Raw genomic sequence first — 12,808 nt, forward strand, 5'->3', positions numbered from 1 at the left:
TGTTCCCAGGCCATCTGTCACCTTCTTTACGACGCTTTCAAACAAGGTCCAAGACCGACTAGGTTTATTTTCAAAGAGCAAGCTTTGTCAGCTCCGAGTGGCCCTCGTAGCCAGGCCGTCAATGCTAACGTCGTTCACTGCATGGTGAGGGTAGGGGGAGTCACACTGATAGACGCATAAGTTTTTGTTTGTTTGCGCTATAGGAAAAATGATTTAAACAAAAGACTTTCTCTGTATCCACAAGTTTAATGTTCAGACAGGGAAAAGGAGCCGGAAAAGGCGACACAGAATACTGAATGAACTCTCACTGAGGGGAAGAAAAGAGGAAAGGAATCCAAAACTTAAATATACGATTTATTTCATTTTGTCTCTTCATGCCGAATGTAAATATGTTGATTGTGGTAAAAGTGCTCGAGTGTATCCATGCTTCCACAGTAGAACGCCGTCTACCTCAGCTGAGGGGGTGGGGGGTTGTTGTGGCACTAGGCACCCCACCCTGCCCCCACTGAGCGCCAGCGCGCACTGATACCTCAGTCCCCCCCGAACACTTCTTTCTACATGGGCGCGCCATCCGAACACCGCGCTTAACTGAGGGGCACAAGTGATACTTAAAATTATCCCTGACACCTCCTGATCCCCGCCTCCTTCCTGCCAAACCGCCCTCCTCCACCCCTTTCCCCTCCTCCTCCGCAGTTTGTTTTGATCTACCTCTTTAGACATGTATTTGAAGTAGAGGCATTCTTCTATTTGTTAGGATTTAGCCCCCTTGCCCCTCCTTTATGCCTCCCCATGCTTCCCCACTTATGAATGAAAATGAAACTAAAATCATGTACTATTTAGAATTGAGAGAAAAATTGAAATGTGATCAAAAATATTTTCTTTTGCCAGTGTTTATATATACTCTTTTTGGCTTAATTGACATCCTCAAACGATGGGTCTTTCTTTCTGCTTTCTAATTTTTGGTGGTGTGGCTTACATGTATTTGAACTTTTGCTTGGGTTTTTTGTGAAAAAAGGTCAAATCACGTGTTTGATTTTGCATTCAATAGTTAAATGAGAAAATACATTTTTTTATTTTCTAAAAAAAAGGGCCTGCCTCTTTTTTTTTTTTTTTTGTTTCTGATTTGTAAGACTTCAAAATAGATACAAGTCCTGTCTTTTTTCCCTTTTTGTCTTTCACTGATGCTACACTCACTCGCTGATTTGGTAGCTGTTTTCTTCTGTTAGCATTTCTTGGCTGTGTAACGTGGAACATCCTCTTGGTATGAGATGGATTTGAGGGACAGGGTCTCTGAGTTTATTTGGAAAAGTGATCTAACTTCAGCATGATATTCCCTCCTCCCCCTCTCTGCAACCATGCTTGTGCCCCATCACCTCCCCTTCACACACAGCTCCACTTGTCAAATGCCTCTGAATAAAAAAAATAATCAAAATGGCTTGTGTTGGGCCTTTTGTTGTGTTAGAAAGTCGCTGATGTATATATTGCACATTCTGCAGGCAGTCAAGTCCTTAGCTGTAGATGGTCTGAGACCAAACGCTGTTCTAAAGGTGACTTCTGTAGAGCCAACCCGAACACGACTGCAGCTTTAAATCCTTACAGCTTGTAGACACAGTTACTAAGACAGCCAATATAGCGCGATAATGAATCCTACGCCTTAAATATTTCTTCTCTACCATGAAGAATAAATGATTTTTTTTTACATACATACATACAAGATACATTGAATCCGTTCTGTGGATTGGTGGTGTGTTGTGCTGTCGATGGGAGCAATATATGCACACTGTAAAATGTGAAGGCAGCTAAATGTAGCTTTAAAAATGGCACTGCCCATTAAGCTTTCAGAAGCGGATACCAAAAATTGTCTAAATTTTGTTATCTGAGCCGTTTCCGGCCTTGTTAGGTATCATGATTTTTCACCAGACACTCCTCCAGTCTTTTTATTCACCCACAATGCAGTGATCAGTGTGTTTCCAGTGTGAACACACTAAAGACCTGCTTAATATTAGCAGTGGTGAGTGTTCAGGATAAGTAGTAAAAACACATGGAAAACTCCAGTCCTGCATTCAGAACCAAACTTTAAGTATATTGATATTAACAGCAATATCTGTCAAATGTAGAGCATACTTGTGCAGCAAAGTAGTCCCTTGAATTCCTTGAATGTTTGGGTGCAGCTTGTATGTGGCGTGTTCCTGCTTTCTATGTTAAGGCTGTGCTAATCTCTATTTACAGATTCTACATAGGAGAATAGTCTACATAGTAAAATCTGTAGGCAGGGTTGTGGATTTCTGGGAAGCCAATTGTTCTGGTTTCAGTTTGTACTAGGCTTGTAGTCCAAGTAATATTGACCAATCGCGTATCAGCAGGCTGCGGCGTATAGAAAAACAGTCTGTGGAGAGCAAAAGCAGGAGGAAAGTCATCCGCCGTAATGCCATCCCGACTCCCATCAGTGTGATCTGACGACGATTTAGCTTCTTATTCATCTCTATAAACGGACACCTGCATGTAAGTTCAGCTAACAATCTGTTCTAGATCTAAAATTTAACTTGATGAATTCCCTTGATGCTGTGTCACGAAAGCCATTCAGCGTTCAGATTTCCCGACTTCCTCGAATGCATCAGCTCGATCCAACCCCCGTTAAACAAGCGAGCATTTCAATAGTTTTCTTTTCCTCTTGAGGAAAGACCTGACAAAGCTTGAATTTTTACTTCTTATAAATCTGCAACATGATGTTGAAATTTCAGTATAGGTAAGACCTATTAATAACAAGTAAATCACAAGAAAACGGTTTATCTTTCTGTAACAATGCAGCACGCGGAAAAGGAAGTCTTGACAGGAAGTAGTTTATCGCTCAGTGCCCTGCACGTTCACCAGTGTCCCCAGATAGCCAATGGGATCCGAGATTGAGGCTGTGCTAACTTCGGCATGTTGACTTATTGTTGGGCTTTGAGATAATGCATTATTCAGCAAAGTTTTTTTTATAAGATTATTTTTTGGCGTCTTGCCTTTATTCATAGGAGACAGTTTAGTTTTTGTTTAGTATGCTTAAAGCTCCTGTGAGGAGTTTTTCACTGGTTATGAAACAGACTGAAATTATTTCTGATGACTCTATATGACCTACAAAAGCAAACCAGACCATCAGCGACAAGATTTATTATTTCTATATAGTTATTTTAATGCCTAAAGCTACTGGCGGGGGGGGGGGTAGGTGTTACAGGAAGTGATTAACTCCACGCTGCCTTTGTTTACATTTTCCAGGGCAAAAACTTAGTGAGTGATACATGTGAAAGCAGGATGAGATTTTCTGTTAAAAACCACCACTTGAACATGTACAGGATAAAATAAGCAAAGAGATGAGATGTACGGCTTTGTCCACAGGGGGCGCCAAAGTAAACAGAAACTGAAAATTCCTCACAGGAGCTTAAAAGAGACAAAACTTCCTGCTCCTAAAATTACAAAGTTACATTCAATTAGTTAATTTAAAAATCCACAATTTGAAAATAGTTTTTGTAACATTAAGTGTACTTGAATGAAAATTAATTTGTTACCTTCCAGCACTGAAATGATGTATGTGAGACCCAGCTAGTGTTTAGGTGAGTTGTGCTAATAGGAATAAACAGACATGTGTTGGCTGTAGTGTAGGGTGTATTCCAGTCTCACAGTTAAAGTTATAAAGCCAAGGTGGATGTGATGCTGACAGATCCTTTCAACATTTTAAATCAAGGTTGTAGCTGTTGAAAGTTGATTTCTACCAGTTTTTTATTCTACTTTAACAAAACCTTGAGCTGGCTGTGCTTAATTTGTAATTGTGTCGGTCAATTCAGATTCTAACAGCATGGAGACAAATGTGTTCAAAAGACTTGTCATTAGTTCACAACCTTTATTAGAGTCCTTGTGTCAAGTTTCTGAATCAAAGCCTTACAGTCTGAAATTGTCCTTTTTAATGAACTAAACTGAGAAAGATCATGCATGTGTCACTGGTAGTATACATTTTATATTAGACATTTTAAGATTATTACGATCACAGTATAAGGTCAGTATTATAAAGCAGTGTTTGGCACAATTTAACAATTTAATGTACACAGCTATAGCCCTTTGCTGTAGACAACACTCTTTTAACAACTTAATTAACACAAACAAGAAATGAATATTATTTATTAACAATTCTCTCCAGACATGAATTAATTTCTTGATATTTTAAAGATTTCACTTCAGCTCAGAATTGCATGTAAATCATGATTTTTTCAGTATTTTTGCCATTATGGGCTCTGTGTAGCTCCTTAAGGCCTACAGGGGGCGTCTCTCAGTCAGCAGATGATGGCTCTCCTCACTGGAGGGGAAGAGCTTCTCCCTCAGATGCACCATGCGACCTTTGACCCCAGCATGGACGCAGGCGTCCTCCACCAGTGACCTACGCATGGGTCGGTACACCTTGTAACGCCTGGAAGAAGAGAGGGAGAGATGAGGAGGGAGATGGACAAAGTAACACATTGTGTAAGGACAGAGCGAGAAGAAAGGTCATTGTTTGAAAGCAGCTGTGTATTAGTAGGTATATGTTCATGTCTCTATGCTGTAGTATGTAAACTGCATTATATGGCTTCTCACCTGCAGACCAGGTAGGCAATGAATGCAAAGACAGCCACCAGCACGGCGCTGGAGGAGAGCACCACCCCTGCAGCAGCAGACTTCTTGGACACTACACGGTTAAAAACGATCAGACAGACAGATTTATAAAGACTAAACCACAACTAAAGAGTAAATTATTAATGAACATGTCTCTGTGTGACCGACCAGGTGCATCCTGGGACTTGTTGATGGTGATGGTGGTGCTGGTCAGGGCCAGGCTGGTGGAGTCCTCCAGCGTTATGTTGACGCAGTAGGTGCCCGGCTCCGGGAATGTTCTCCTGAGATGAACCTCACACTGTGCCGATGGGGGGACGTCGTCGCACATGATGTTGCTGACCCGAGAGCAGCTGGAGTCTGAGACGATGGTGCAGGCGGAGGTGGGGATGCTGAGGATGAGGGATGGAAAGATGAGGGCTTAAAGGGAATTTACCAAACCAGTTCTATATCTGATCATTTCCTTCATTGAGAGATCGTTTCCTTTACATGTCACCAAATGTCCGTATTACATGATAAGAAACCTTTCAGCTCTTCACAAATGGTTCTCTACAAATAAGACACCAACTATTAAAGACATTTTGTTCTCAAGGCAATAATCTAACTACAAGAAAATAAAATTATTACAGTTCTTAACTGGATTATCTTATTAATCTCTAATTGCCTATTAACTTGTCATTTAAGTGACATTTTGATATAATCACAGTTTATTTTAAAGTTCTTAAATCCACATTTTTAGAAAGACATCACTCTCAGTGATAGCTAAAAATAAAACTAGATAGCACTTAGTTTTATTCCTGTCTTTTAAACAGAACCTTCTCGGTCACCGAATCACTCATCCTCCACCTCTCATATTACCTGTGGTGTACCACAAGGCTCAACTTTAGGTCCCCTTTAATTCTCTCTCTATATGCTCCCACTTGGTAATATTATTCATCGTCACAATTTACCCCTCCATTTCTGTGCAGATGACACACAGATATACCTTCCGCTGAGACCTGCTGACCAAAAAAGCCAGCTGCTGTTTTTAACTCTCTCAAGGACTGTAAATGTTGGACGGCCCAAAGTTTTCGACAGCTCAATGACTCTTAATATCACACCCACTGCAAGAAACGTAGGAGTAACTTTTGATTCAGATCTGACCATCAAAGAACAAATCAAGAAAGTCGTCCAGTCCTGTTTTATTCAATTAAGATCCAAAATCCAACAATTCTGCTCCATGTCGACCTGGAAAAAGTTATTCATGCACTGATCTTTTCTTGACTGGACTACTGTACCCCCTACCTGATCCACAATGCAGCAGCTAGGCTTCTTACTGGTTTAAAAAGACGACATCACACCACTCCTATTCTTGCTTCCCTCTACTGGCTCCCCGTCTGTTTTAAAATGTATTTTACGATTTTACTGATCACTTTCAAAGCTACTTATTACATTTTAGAAATGTTGACCCCTAACAAGCCATCTCACATGCTTAGATCCTCGGATGGGGCCCTAATGGTCGAGGCTCAAATCTAAAGGTGACCGTGCTTTTGACCTGCCTATTATTATCAGTATCTATACTTCATGACACCTGAAAATCTGTCTTTCTGGAGATACAATTTTGTATTTCACCCAACTGCTTTCAAAAAAAAAAAAAACGTGTTTAACTTACATATGAAATTACTGATGAAATAATAATACACTCACTTGCCGAGACATTTGACGAGGAAGCTGATGTCCGTGTTGGTCACTCTGGAAGCCGACACGTCCACGATGCGACTGTTTGGCCGGCTGCCCACTGAGTGTTTGGGCTCTGCAGAGAACAGATTAATTATCTGGAGTTATCCTCTCATAACATCAAAATGATGACGCTCAAAGGTGGACAACAGTTACTTTAAATGAAGGATTATCTTAAATGTAAAATAAGACAGACTAAAGTTATACCTATGTTTTTGTAGGTGTAGATATACAGTATGTCTATATAACAACAATTATGGATCCTTACCACTCAATATGTTATACGTCATCCTAGTGCCAAATAAGCTCATAGTGAAAACGCTAACATGCTAATTTTTATTATTGTTAGCATTTTAATTTAGTCTGTTAACATGCTCAAATGTGCCTCTAACAGTAAACACAGAAACACACAGGAAGCACAGCTGAAGATGATTTAACGTCATTAGTCAGTTCATTACAAAAGTTGTATCCTCAAATTTCTACCTCGTGATGGCACGAGACAGAGAGTCAGGGAGGGCCATCATTAGGATCAGGCTGTTCTCATTCACTGAGTACTGACAGACGAAAGTAATGTACTCTAATTTAAACATAACCCATGTAATCATGAGCCAGTCTGGTCAGGTGACTTAGACAGATAGAGGCAACCTGAGGTGACCGTTCAGGAATGGATGGGTCAAATGATGCTAAACCTTTCTTAAGATATCATTTGAACTGTGGTATGAGGATAAGTTGTTGATGGATTGATTCATCCTCTGGAGATTGAATTGGATCTATGGAAGGAGCCTCCCGCCTACCAACAATGGTGATGTTGCCCATGAAGGTCCCGTGGACGTAGCGGAAGCACTCGTTGCTGTTGAGGCGCCTGGTGCGGAGCCAGGACATAGCAGTGGGGTCGTACTCTGGGGTAGTGCTGGAAACAGTGGGGAGGAGAGGCTCCGTTGTCGGCATGGCAGTGGTCGAGGAGGAGGAGGAGGAGGAGGGCGCCTGGCTGGTGGTGGGTGGTGCTGAAACAAGAAAGAAGTGGCAAGATATGGAGTCACTGGACATGTGTGCAGGTGATAAATAGGAGTTTTATATTCATGCTCTGACTCTTCATTAATAATGAATGAGCTCCTGCTCAGATACATGTGTTCCTCTGCCGGTCTCATTCGCTGTCTCTCTTTGACACACGCTGTTAACGGTGGAGCTCACCCTGTGTGGTCTCCATCTTGACAGTAGCAGCATGAGTGCCTGGAGAAGCTGTAGGAGCCTCTGGAGGAAGAGACACAGAAGCACTGTTACAACACGTTTAGTTTTCCAGGTAACACTTCAGTGATCTGTACACGTGTGTCTTTGTCTTCAAGGTCAGACTGCAGGAGCTTCATTTATTTCAGTTTATGTCAGCTTGGAGATCATCTAATTCTTTAAAGTGAAGAAGTGCAAACTTGAGGAGATTAAACAACGTTTGGATTTACCTGGGAGGGAGGGTCTGACAAATGATGACATCAAGTTTCTTTCTTTGCAAGATCTATTATTTTTACATCTCGATCCATCAGAGGGACTAAGACCCAGTTTAAACCTGGACTAAAATCTGCTCTGTGTAGGGATACATTATGATAAAGTACATGCATGTTAATGAAAGGTGTAAATGGAGTTCCATTTGTCTAGCACCTGTGGGAGCTGGAGACGGGGAGCTCCCATGAGTCGGGGTCGAAGCGGTTGGAGGACACACTATGGGAAACGCCGCCTCCACCACCAGCTTCACACTCATGGTTCCCAGCCTGTCGTAGGTGTGTGCGGTCAGGTCGCGGTGCGTCACCACCTGGTTGCCGTCTCTGAAGTCCCAGATGTAGTCGATGGAGGCGGCGGTTTTCAGGTAGCCGCTGGGGTCATGGAGCTGGACTTTGAAGATCACGTCCTCACCACGAAAGAAAACATTATCGGACTGGTTGACCGCAGCCTTCTGGGAGATGTTGACCGCCACTGGGATCTTATCTAAGAGAGAGAGCGTAGGGAGCCATTAATAATTCATTCTAAAGGTTTTGTTTGTGTCCGTCAGTCAGGCTAAAACACGGCGACAGATAAAGCTGAACAAGCTGAACGTGTCAGTTTGTCTCCACCTGTGACGTAGAAGACGGTGTTGTCCGTGGTGAGGGGGCTGTACTTCCTGCGCTCACGCTTCCTGTAGACCATGACCTCCATGACCTCTGCCCCGAGAGGGATGTTGGTGGTGTTGATGGTCACACTCGAGGAGGAGCCGTCACATGTCTCGTAGTACTGGCCTGAGACGGGTGGAGAGAAAAGGTGAGACTTATTTTGGTTTCTGCGTGTACGTGAGGGAAATCTGCAAACCTTTATGTCCTCACCCATTGCGTGCCAAACGTAGACGTAGCTCTTGCGACTCCAGTCGTTGCGCAGAGGGAAGGGCTTCCCATCAGGGAACACATTGCATTTCTTCAAGTCGACACACTTTCCGAAGCCATAGTCATCTATCCAGGACGTCCAGTTGTACACGTTGCCTGAACGCACCTGTCCGTTTGCTGCTCAGAGGAGAAGAGATTAAAGCACAAAATTACTTAAATACTTAACGTTCCTGGAAAATCTAAATAGATGTTTCATGTTCTTTAACACATAAGTTGAGCTAATTGTTACCTATTCAACAGTATCTGCATTTTAGAAATTCAGCCCTGTTGGCTGCTGTACATGCCAATCATTTTAAAGTCATAATTATGGCCCTCCTTAACTTCTTGTTTTTAAAGTCAACATGTAAATGCAGAATCAAATAGCGATCTGCTTGCTTTTTAGTGGGAAAGTTAAAGCTGCTCTAATTAATATTTTTATGAGCAATTGGTCAAACGTCCACTTGTAGTTTAAAAGTGTTCGACAAAAGTGAATACTCCCCTAGATAATTAATTACCAACATTCAATTCCCCTCTGCTCCATAATGGATAATTTAGCATCTTTTAGCTAACTGTTTTGGTAATGCGGGCTGCAGATGTATTCATTTGGTCAAGACTCTCTACCTTTGCTCCATGCAGCAGCATACAATTGTTTTAGCTAAAAATCTTTGATAAGCCTGCTGCATGCTACCGGTTTAGCATCAAACTGCACACAAAAGCTGTGTCTTAATTCAGGGGCTGCATCTTTAGCGGTCTACGCAGGCTACGAATTAATCATCCTTCGTAGCCTGCGTAGACCGCTAAGGCCGAACTGAATTGAGGATTTCCTGTTTGCGTCACCAGCCTGTTGCCTAGCAACAGTTAGCCAGCTGACGAACTAGCTTTTATAATTAACGTCACGTAATTTAACCAATTATACTGAATAAAGATGATTTGTTTCAAGGCCCCTTTGTTTTGTTTTTTTACATTTGTATCACTACCTATTCGATTGAGTTGAAACCAAAAACTTTTACATTTAAAAGTGTGTTTGTCCGTCATCTCGTTTGAATTGGCGCGCAATGATTCCCAGGATACGTTGGGCCGCGAAGGATGCACCCGATGGATCCTTCGTGGCATTTTTTAGCCGCATCTGAAGGAGATTATAAATGGGGCAGCCTTCGACGTGCCGCTGTGATGCAATCAAACTTCGAATAGGCTATGTCCTTTGCAGGATGCTGCCCCTGAATTGGTAAGCATTATCTGCTAAACTGTTGGTGGAGACCAAAACAGCGCTAAGAGCGAGTGAATATGGGACTTACATTCACCAGCTGAACAAACAGACAACTGCTAACTTTGTTGTTTGTCTGTTGGATGAAGTGTAAAAAATGATTAGTTCTGTGAGGTGATATGTTGATGTTGTGTTTACAGTTTGTTGCACTGCCCCCAAGTGGCCATAAAATTAATAACTTAAGCTCTCAACATTTTTTTATTTCTACATTTCTCTAAATGTATTTTTGTTTGATGTATGTTGTAGTATGGCGGTCTGATGTGTTGCAGAGGTGTTTTGTGGTGTAAAGTGTAAATGTGTTTCGGGGGCGTGGCCTGGCCGGGCTTTTTGGCAGCACCTGAGGCCTCCAGCTCCGTACCGTCCTCGCAGTGCTCATCCCATACAAGGACCCCGTTGGCATCCTCCTTCTGGCACGGAGGGTACTCCAGCTTCGCAGTGAAGGAGATGCAAGAGCCGTTTAGAGCCGGGCTGTCGCTGGTCAGACGAACTTTGGGTTTACCTGCAGAAAAGCAGATGTTCCAGGTGAAAAACTCAAAAAAGAAAGGACAAACTCAGAGGGAAACAATGGCTTTACTCACCTCTGTGGTGCATGAGCTCTTTCGGCTTTGGGTTGAGTGGGGGGTAGAGGTAATCGTCCCAAGGGTTGGTGTCAGGATCCCAGCCAGGGATGGGTGGAATTGGAAATGGAAACTTACCGACTCCTTCATGCTTGTGGGGGAACATGTCACGGTACGCTGGAGAGAGAGAACAAAGCTCATCTTAATACAAACTTGCTCTGTGGAGAACTGATGGAGCCTGACTTTTGAGTGGCCCACAATTAAAACTTTTAGTTCAATGAGTTAACTGGAATGTTTCCTTTCTTTTCTTTTGGAAAAAGGTAGCCTATTGCAAATATCTCAATGTTTTCATTATAATAATTTAAGATACTTTTTTGCAAACATGATGATGATTTCAACATCAGCTCAATTTCTCTTTTTATTATAGGAATGTGATAACAGCATCTTTTCTGAGGCTTACACATGAATTAGTTACTTGAAGGAATTGTTCTGATCTTTTACCAAATGTCTTTGGGTTTGGTTAATTAATTTAATTTGTGGGCTTAATTTAGACTGATAGAGTTAAAGGTAAAAAAAGATGGCAGTGGAAAACACAAATTCAATCTGTGTGATTTGATTAGAGAAAAAAAAGAATATATAGAAACATAACTTCTAAGCAGCTATGCAGCCCATTACATGACAAAGGCATTTCACTAAAATAATACATAAATAATTAATATTGATAACATCTAGCCTACAACAAATATGTTTTTCGAATTGTTACAGGCTTCATTTTTCTCCTTTTGAGTGCTATGGGTGCCCAGCTGGACCAATTCTAAATTAAACCTGTTTTCCGTAAGAAAGAAAATGAATTTAAAAGCACTTTTTGGGTGGATTATTTTTATGTGGCCGCAGACTGTCAGTCAGAGCACGCGCCTTAATTGAACTCATGGGACTCTGAGTGCAGGAGCTGATGGACAGGACGGTTACCACAGAAACTGTGGGACAAATATCGATAATAAAATATCTATTTTAAAATGAATAACTACTGTGCCATGACTGTTCTTAAGTCTAGTGAGATTAAATCTTTTCTGTCACTTCTGTATGAAAATTTAAATTAAAGTAGGAAATTTACATTTAAACAAATGAGGAATTTGCAGTTAATATTTCTGTTTCTGAACAGACTCCTCTGTCAAACCGAACAACTCTTCAAAACAGCACCACTTACTTTTTAGTCCATCAGCTTGAGACAAAAAGCAGGCACAAACCAGGAGCAAAACAAATCGCAGGGCTTCCATCTTCACTCTTTGGCGGGGAAAATAGTTAAATGTATTTTCAAAATAATAGCCTCTTCCACTTTCCGAAATAGTTGGTGTCCACCGTCAGAGCTTGTCCCCTCTCTCTGCTCGTCCAGCTCTCACAGCTCTTCTCTCTGCTCGACCTGATGCTCAGTAATTTAATACTGGGCCGATGTGCGCACAAACATGTGATGTTTCCTAACAGGACGCATCTCATCCCTCATTAGCGTCCGGGACGCAGGAAACTCATGAGAGATGGGATGCGCGCGGGTATGCTGTTTGCGCACGCGCCATTTGCCTCTGCCCTACTAAGAATATTTTGATATTTCTTAAATGATTAATGTTTGAAAAGTTAGCATAAAATCTTAAGAAAACAGTAACAAAAAACAGCAACACAATTCTACTCCGTGCATTTATTTTTGAGAATGTTGGCCCTTCGCCCTCACTGTACCTCACAGGATTTGATAAACAATTACAAAGAACTTGAATGATTTTTATGAAATGTTTCATGCTTTCGGGGAAATTCTGCTTGTTTTGTTGAATATGTCTGCCTGAAAGGGGAAACGAGTTCAATAAAAGGCACGAACGTGATAACAACGTATCTTAATTTGTCAAATTGAGTTAAATATAACGTATAATTACAGAGTTAGGTTATAAACATATTTTTTTGATTGTGATTTATGTTTTCGTTGACTTATAACCTTAAATGTCCACGCGTGACAGCCGAGCTCATGACTGTACTATTTGATACATTCGTGTGATTGAGCTGTGTCACGGTGACACGGGCACTCTGCACGGGCGCGTGAGGTTTGATGTCGGAGGAAGTTGCGCCACTTAAGCAGACGGAAGCCGTGTGATGAGCAGCAGAAAGAGTCGACACAATCCTACATGTGATTATCATCTTTATCTTTTATTTCAGCGGCTCTTCTGCTGTCACAAGGAGGGTTTGGAAAGAGCGACAAAAGGGCTAAACAAGGGCACAAACAACAAACAGAC

The 12,808-nt window shown here is 41.7% G+C and overlaps 1 protein-coding gene across 1 annotated transcript; it reads right to left on the reverse strand.

Annotated features, from left to right (window-relative positions):
• Positions 1 to 4,284: 4,284 nt before the first annotated feature.
• On the reverse strand, positions 4,285 to 11,812 carry gpnmb (glycoprotein (transmembrane) nmb). The gene is made up of 12 exons (XM_069682124.1): positions 11,743 to 11,812; positions 10,557 to 10,712; positions 10,316 to 10,477; positions 8,679 to 8,852; positions 8,433 to 8,594; positions 7,984 to 8,307; positions 7,525 to 7,584; positions 7,128 to 7,337; positions 6,304 to 6,409; positions 4,789 to 5,009; positions 4,603 to 4,693; positions 4,285 to 4,438 (listed from the first exon to the last, which is right to left on the reverse strand). Exons 1-12 carry the CDS (start codon positions 11,810 to 11,812, stop codon positions 4,285 to 4,287), a joined length of 1,890 nt encoding a protein of 629 aa, XP_069538225.1.
• Positions 11,813 to 12,808: the final 996 nt, after the last annotated feature.

The sequence above is a fragment of the Semicossyphus pulcher genome, unplaced genomic scaffold (genome assembly GCF_022749685.1).
Source record: "Semicossyphus pulcher isolate SPU_LCO1_2020_fin unplaced genomic scaffold, fSemPul1.0.p SCAF_5, whole genome shotgun sequence".
NCBI classification, from domain to species: Eukaryota; Metazoa; Chordata; class Actinopteri; order Labriformes; family Labridae; genus Semicossyphus; species Semicossyphus pulcher.

Excerpts from the sequence above, each read along its gene's own strand:
- gpnmb (XM_069682124.1), bottom strand. The coding sequence starts at position 11,812 with ATGGAAGCCCTGCGATTTGTTTTGCTCCTGGTTTGTGCCTGCTTTTTG. Across the intron at positions 10,478-10,556 it reads AGAGCTCATGCACCACAGAG|GTAAACCCAAAGTTCGTCTG; the intron begins GTGAGTAAAGCC and ends GCTTTTCTGCAG. Across the intron at positions 5,010-6,303 it reads CTCGTCAAATGTCTCGGCAA|CATCCCCACCTCCGCCTGCA; the intron begins GTGAGTGTATTA and ends CCTCATCCTCAG.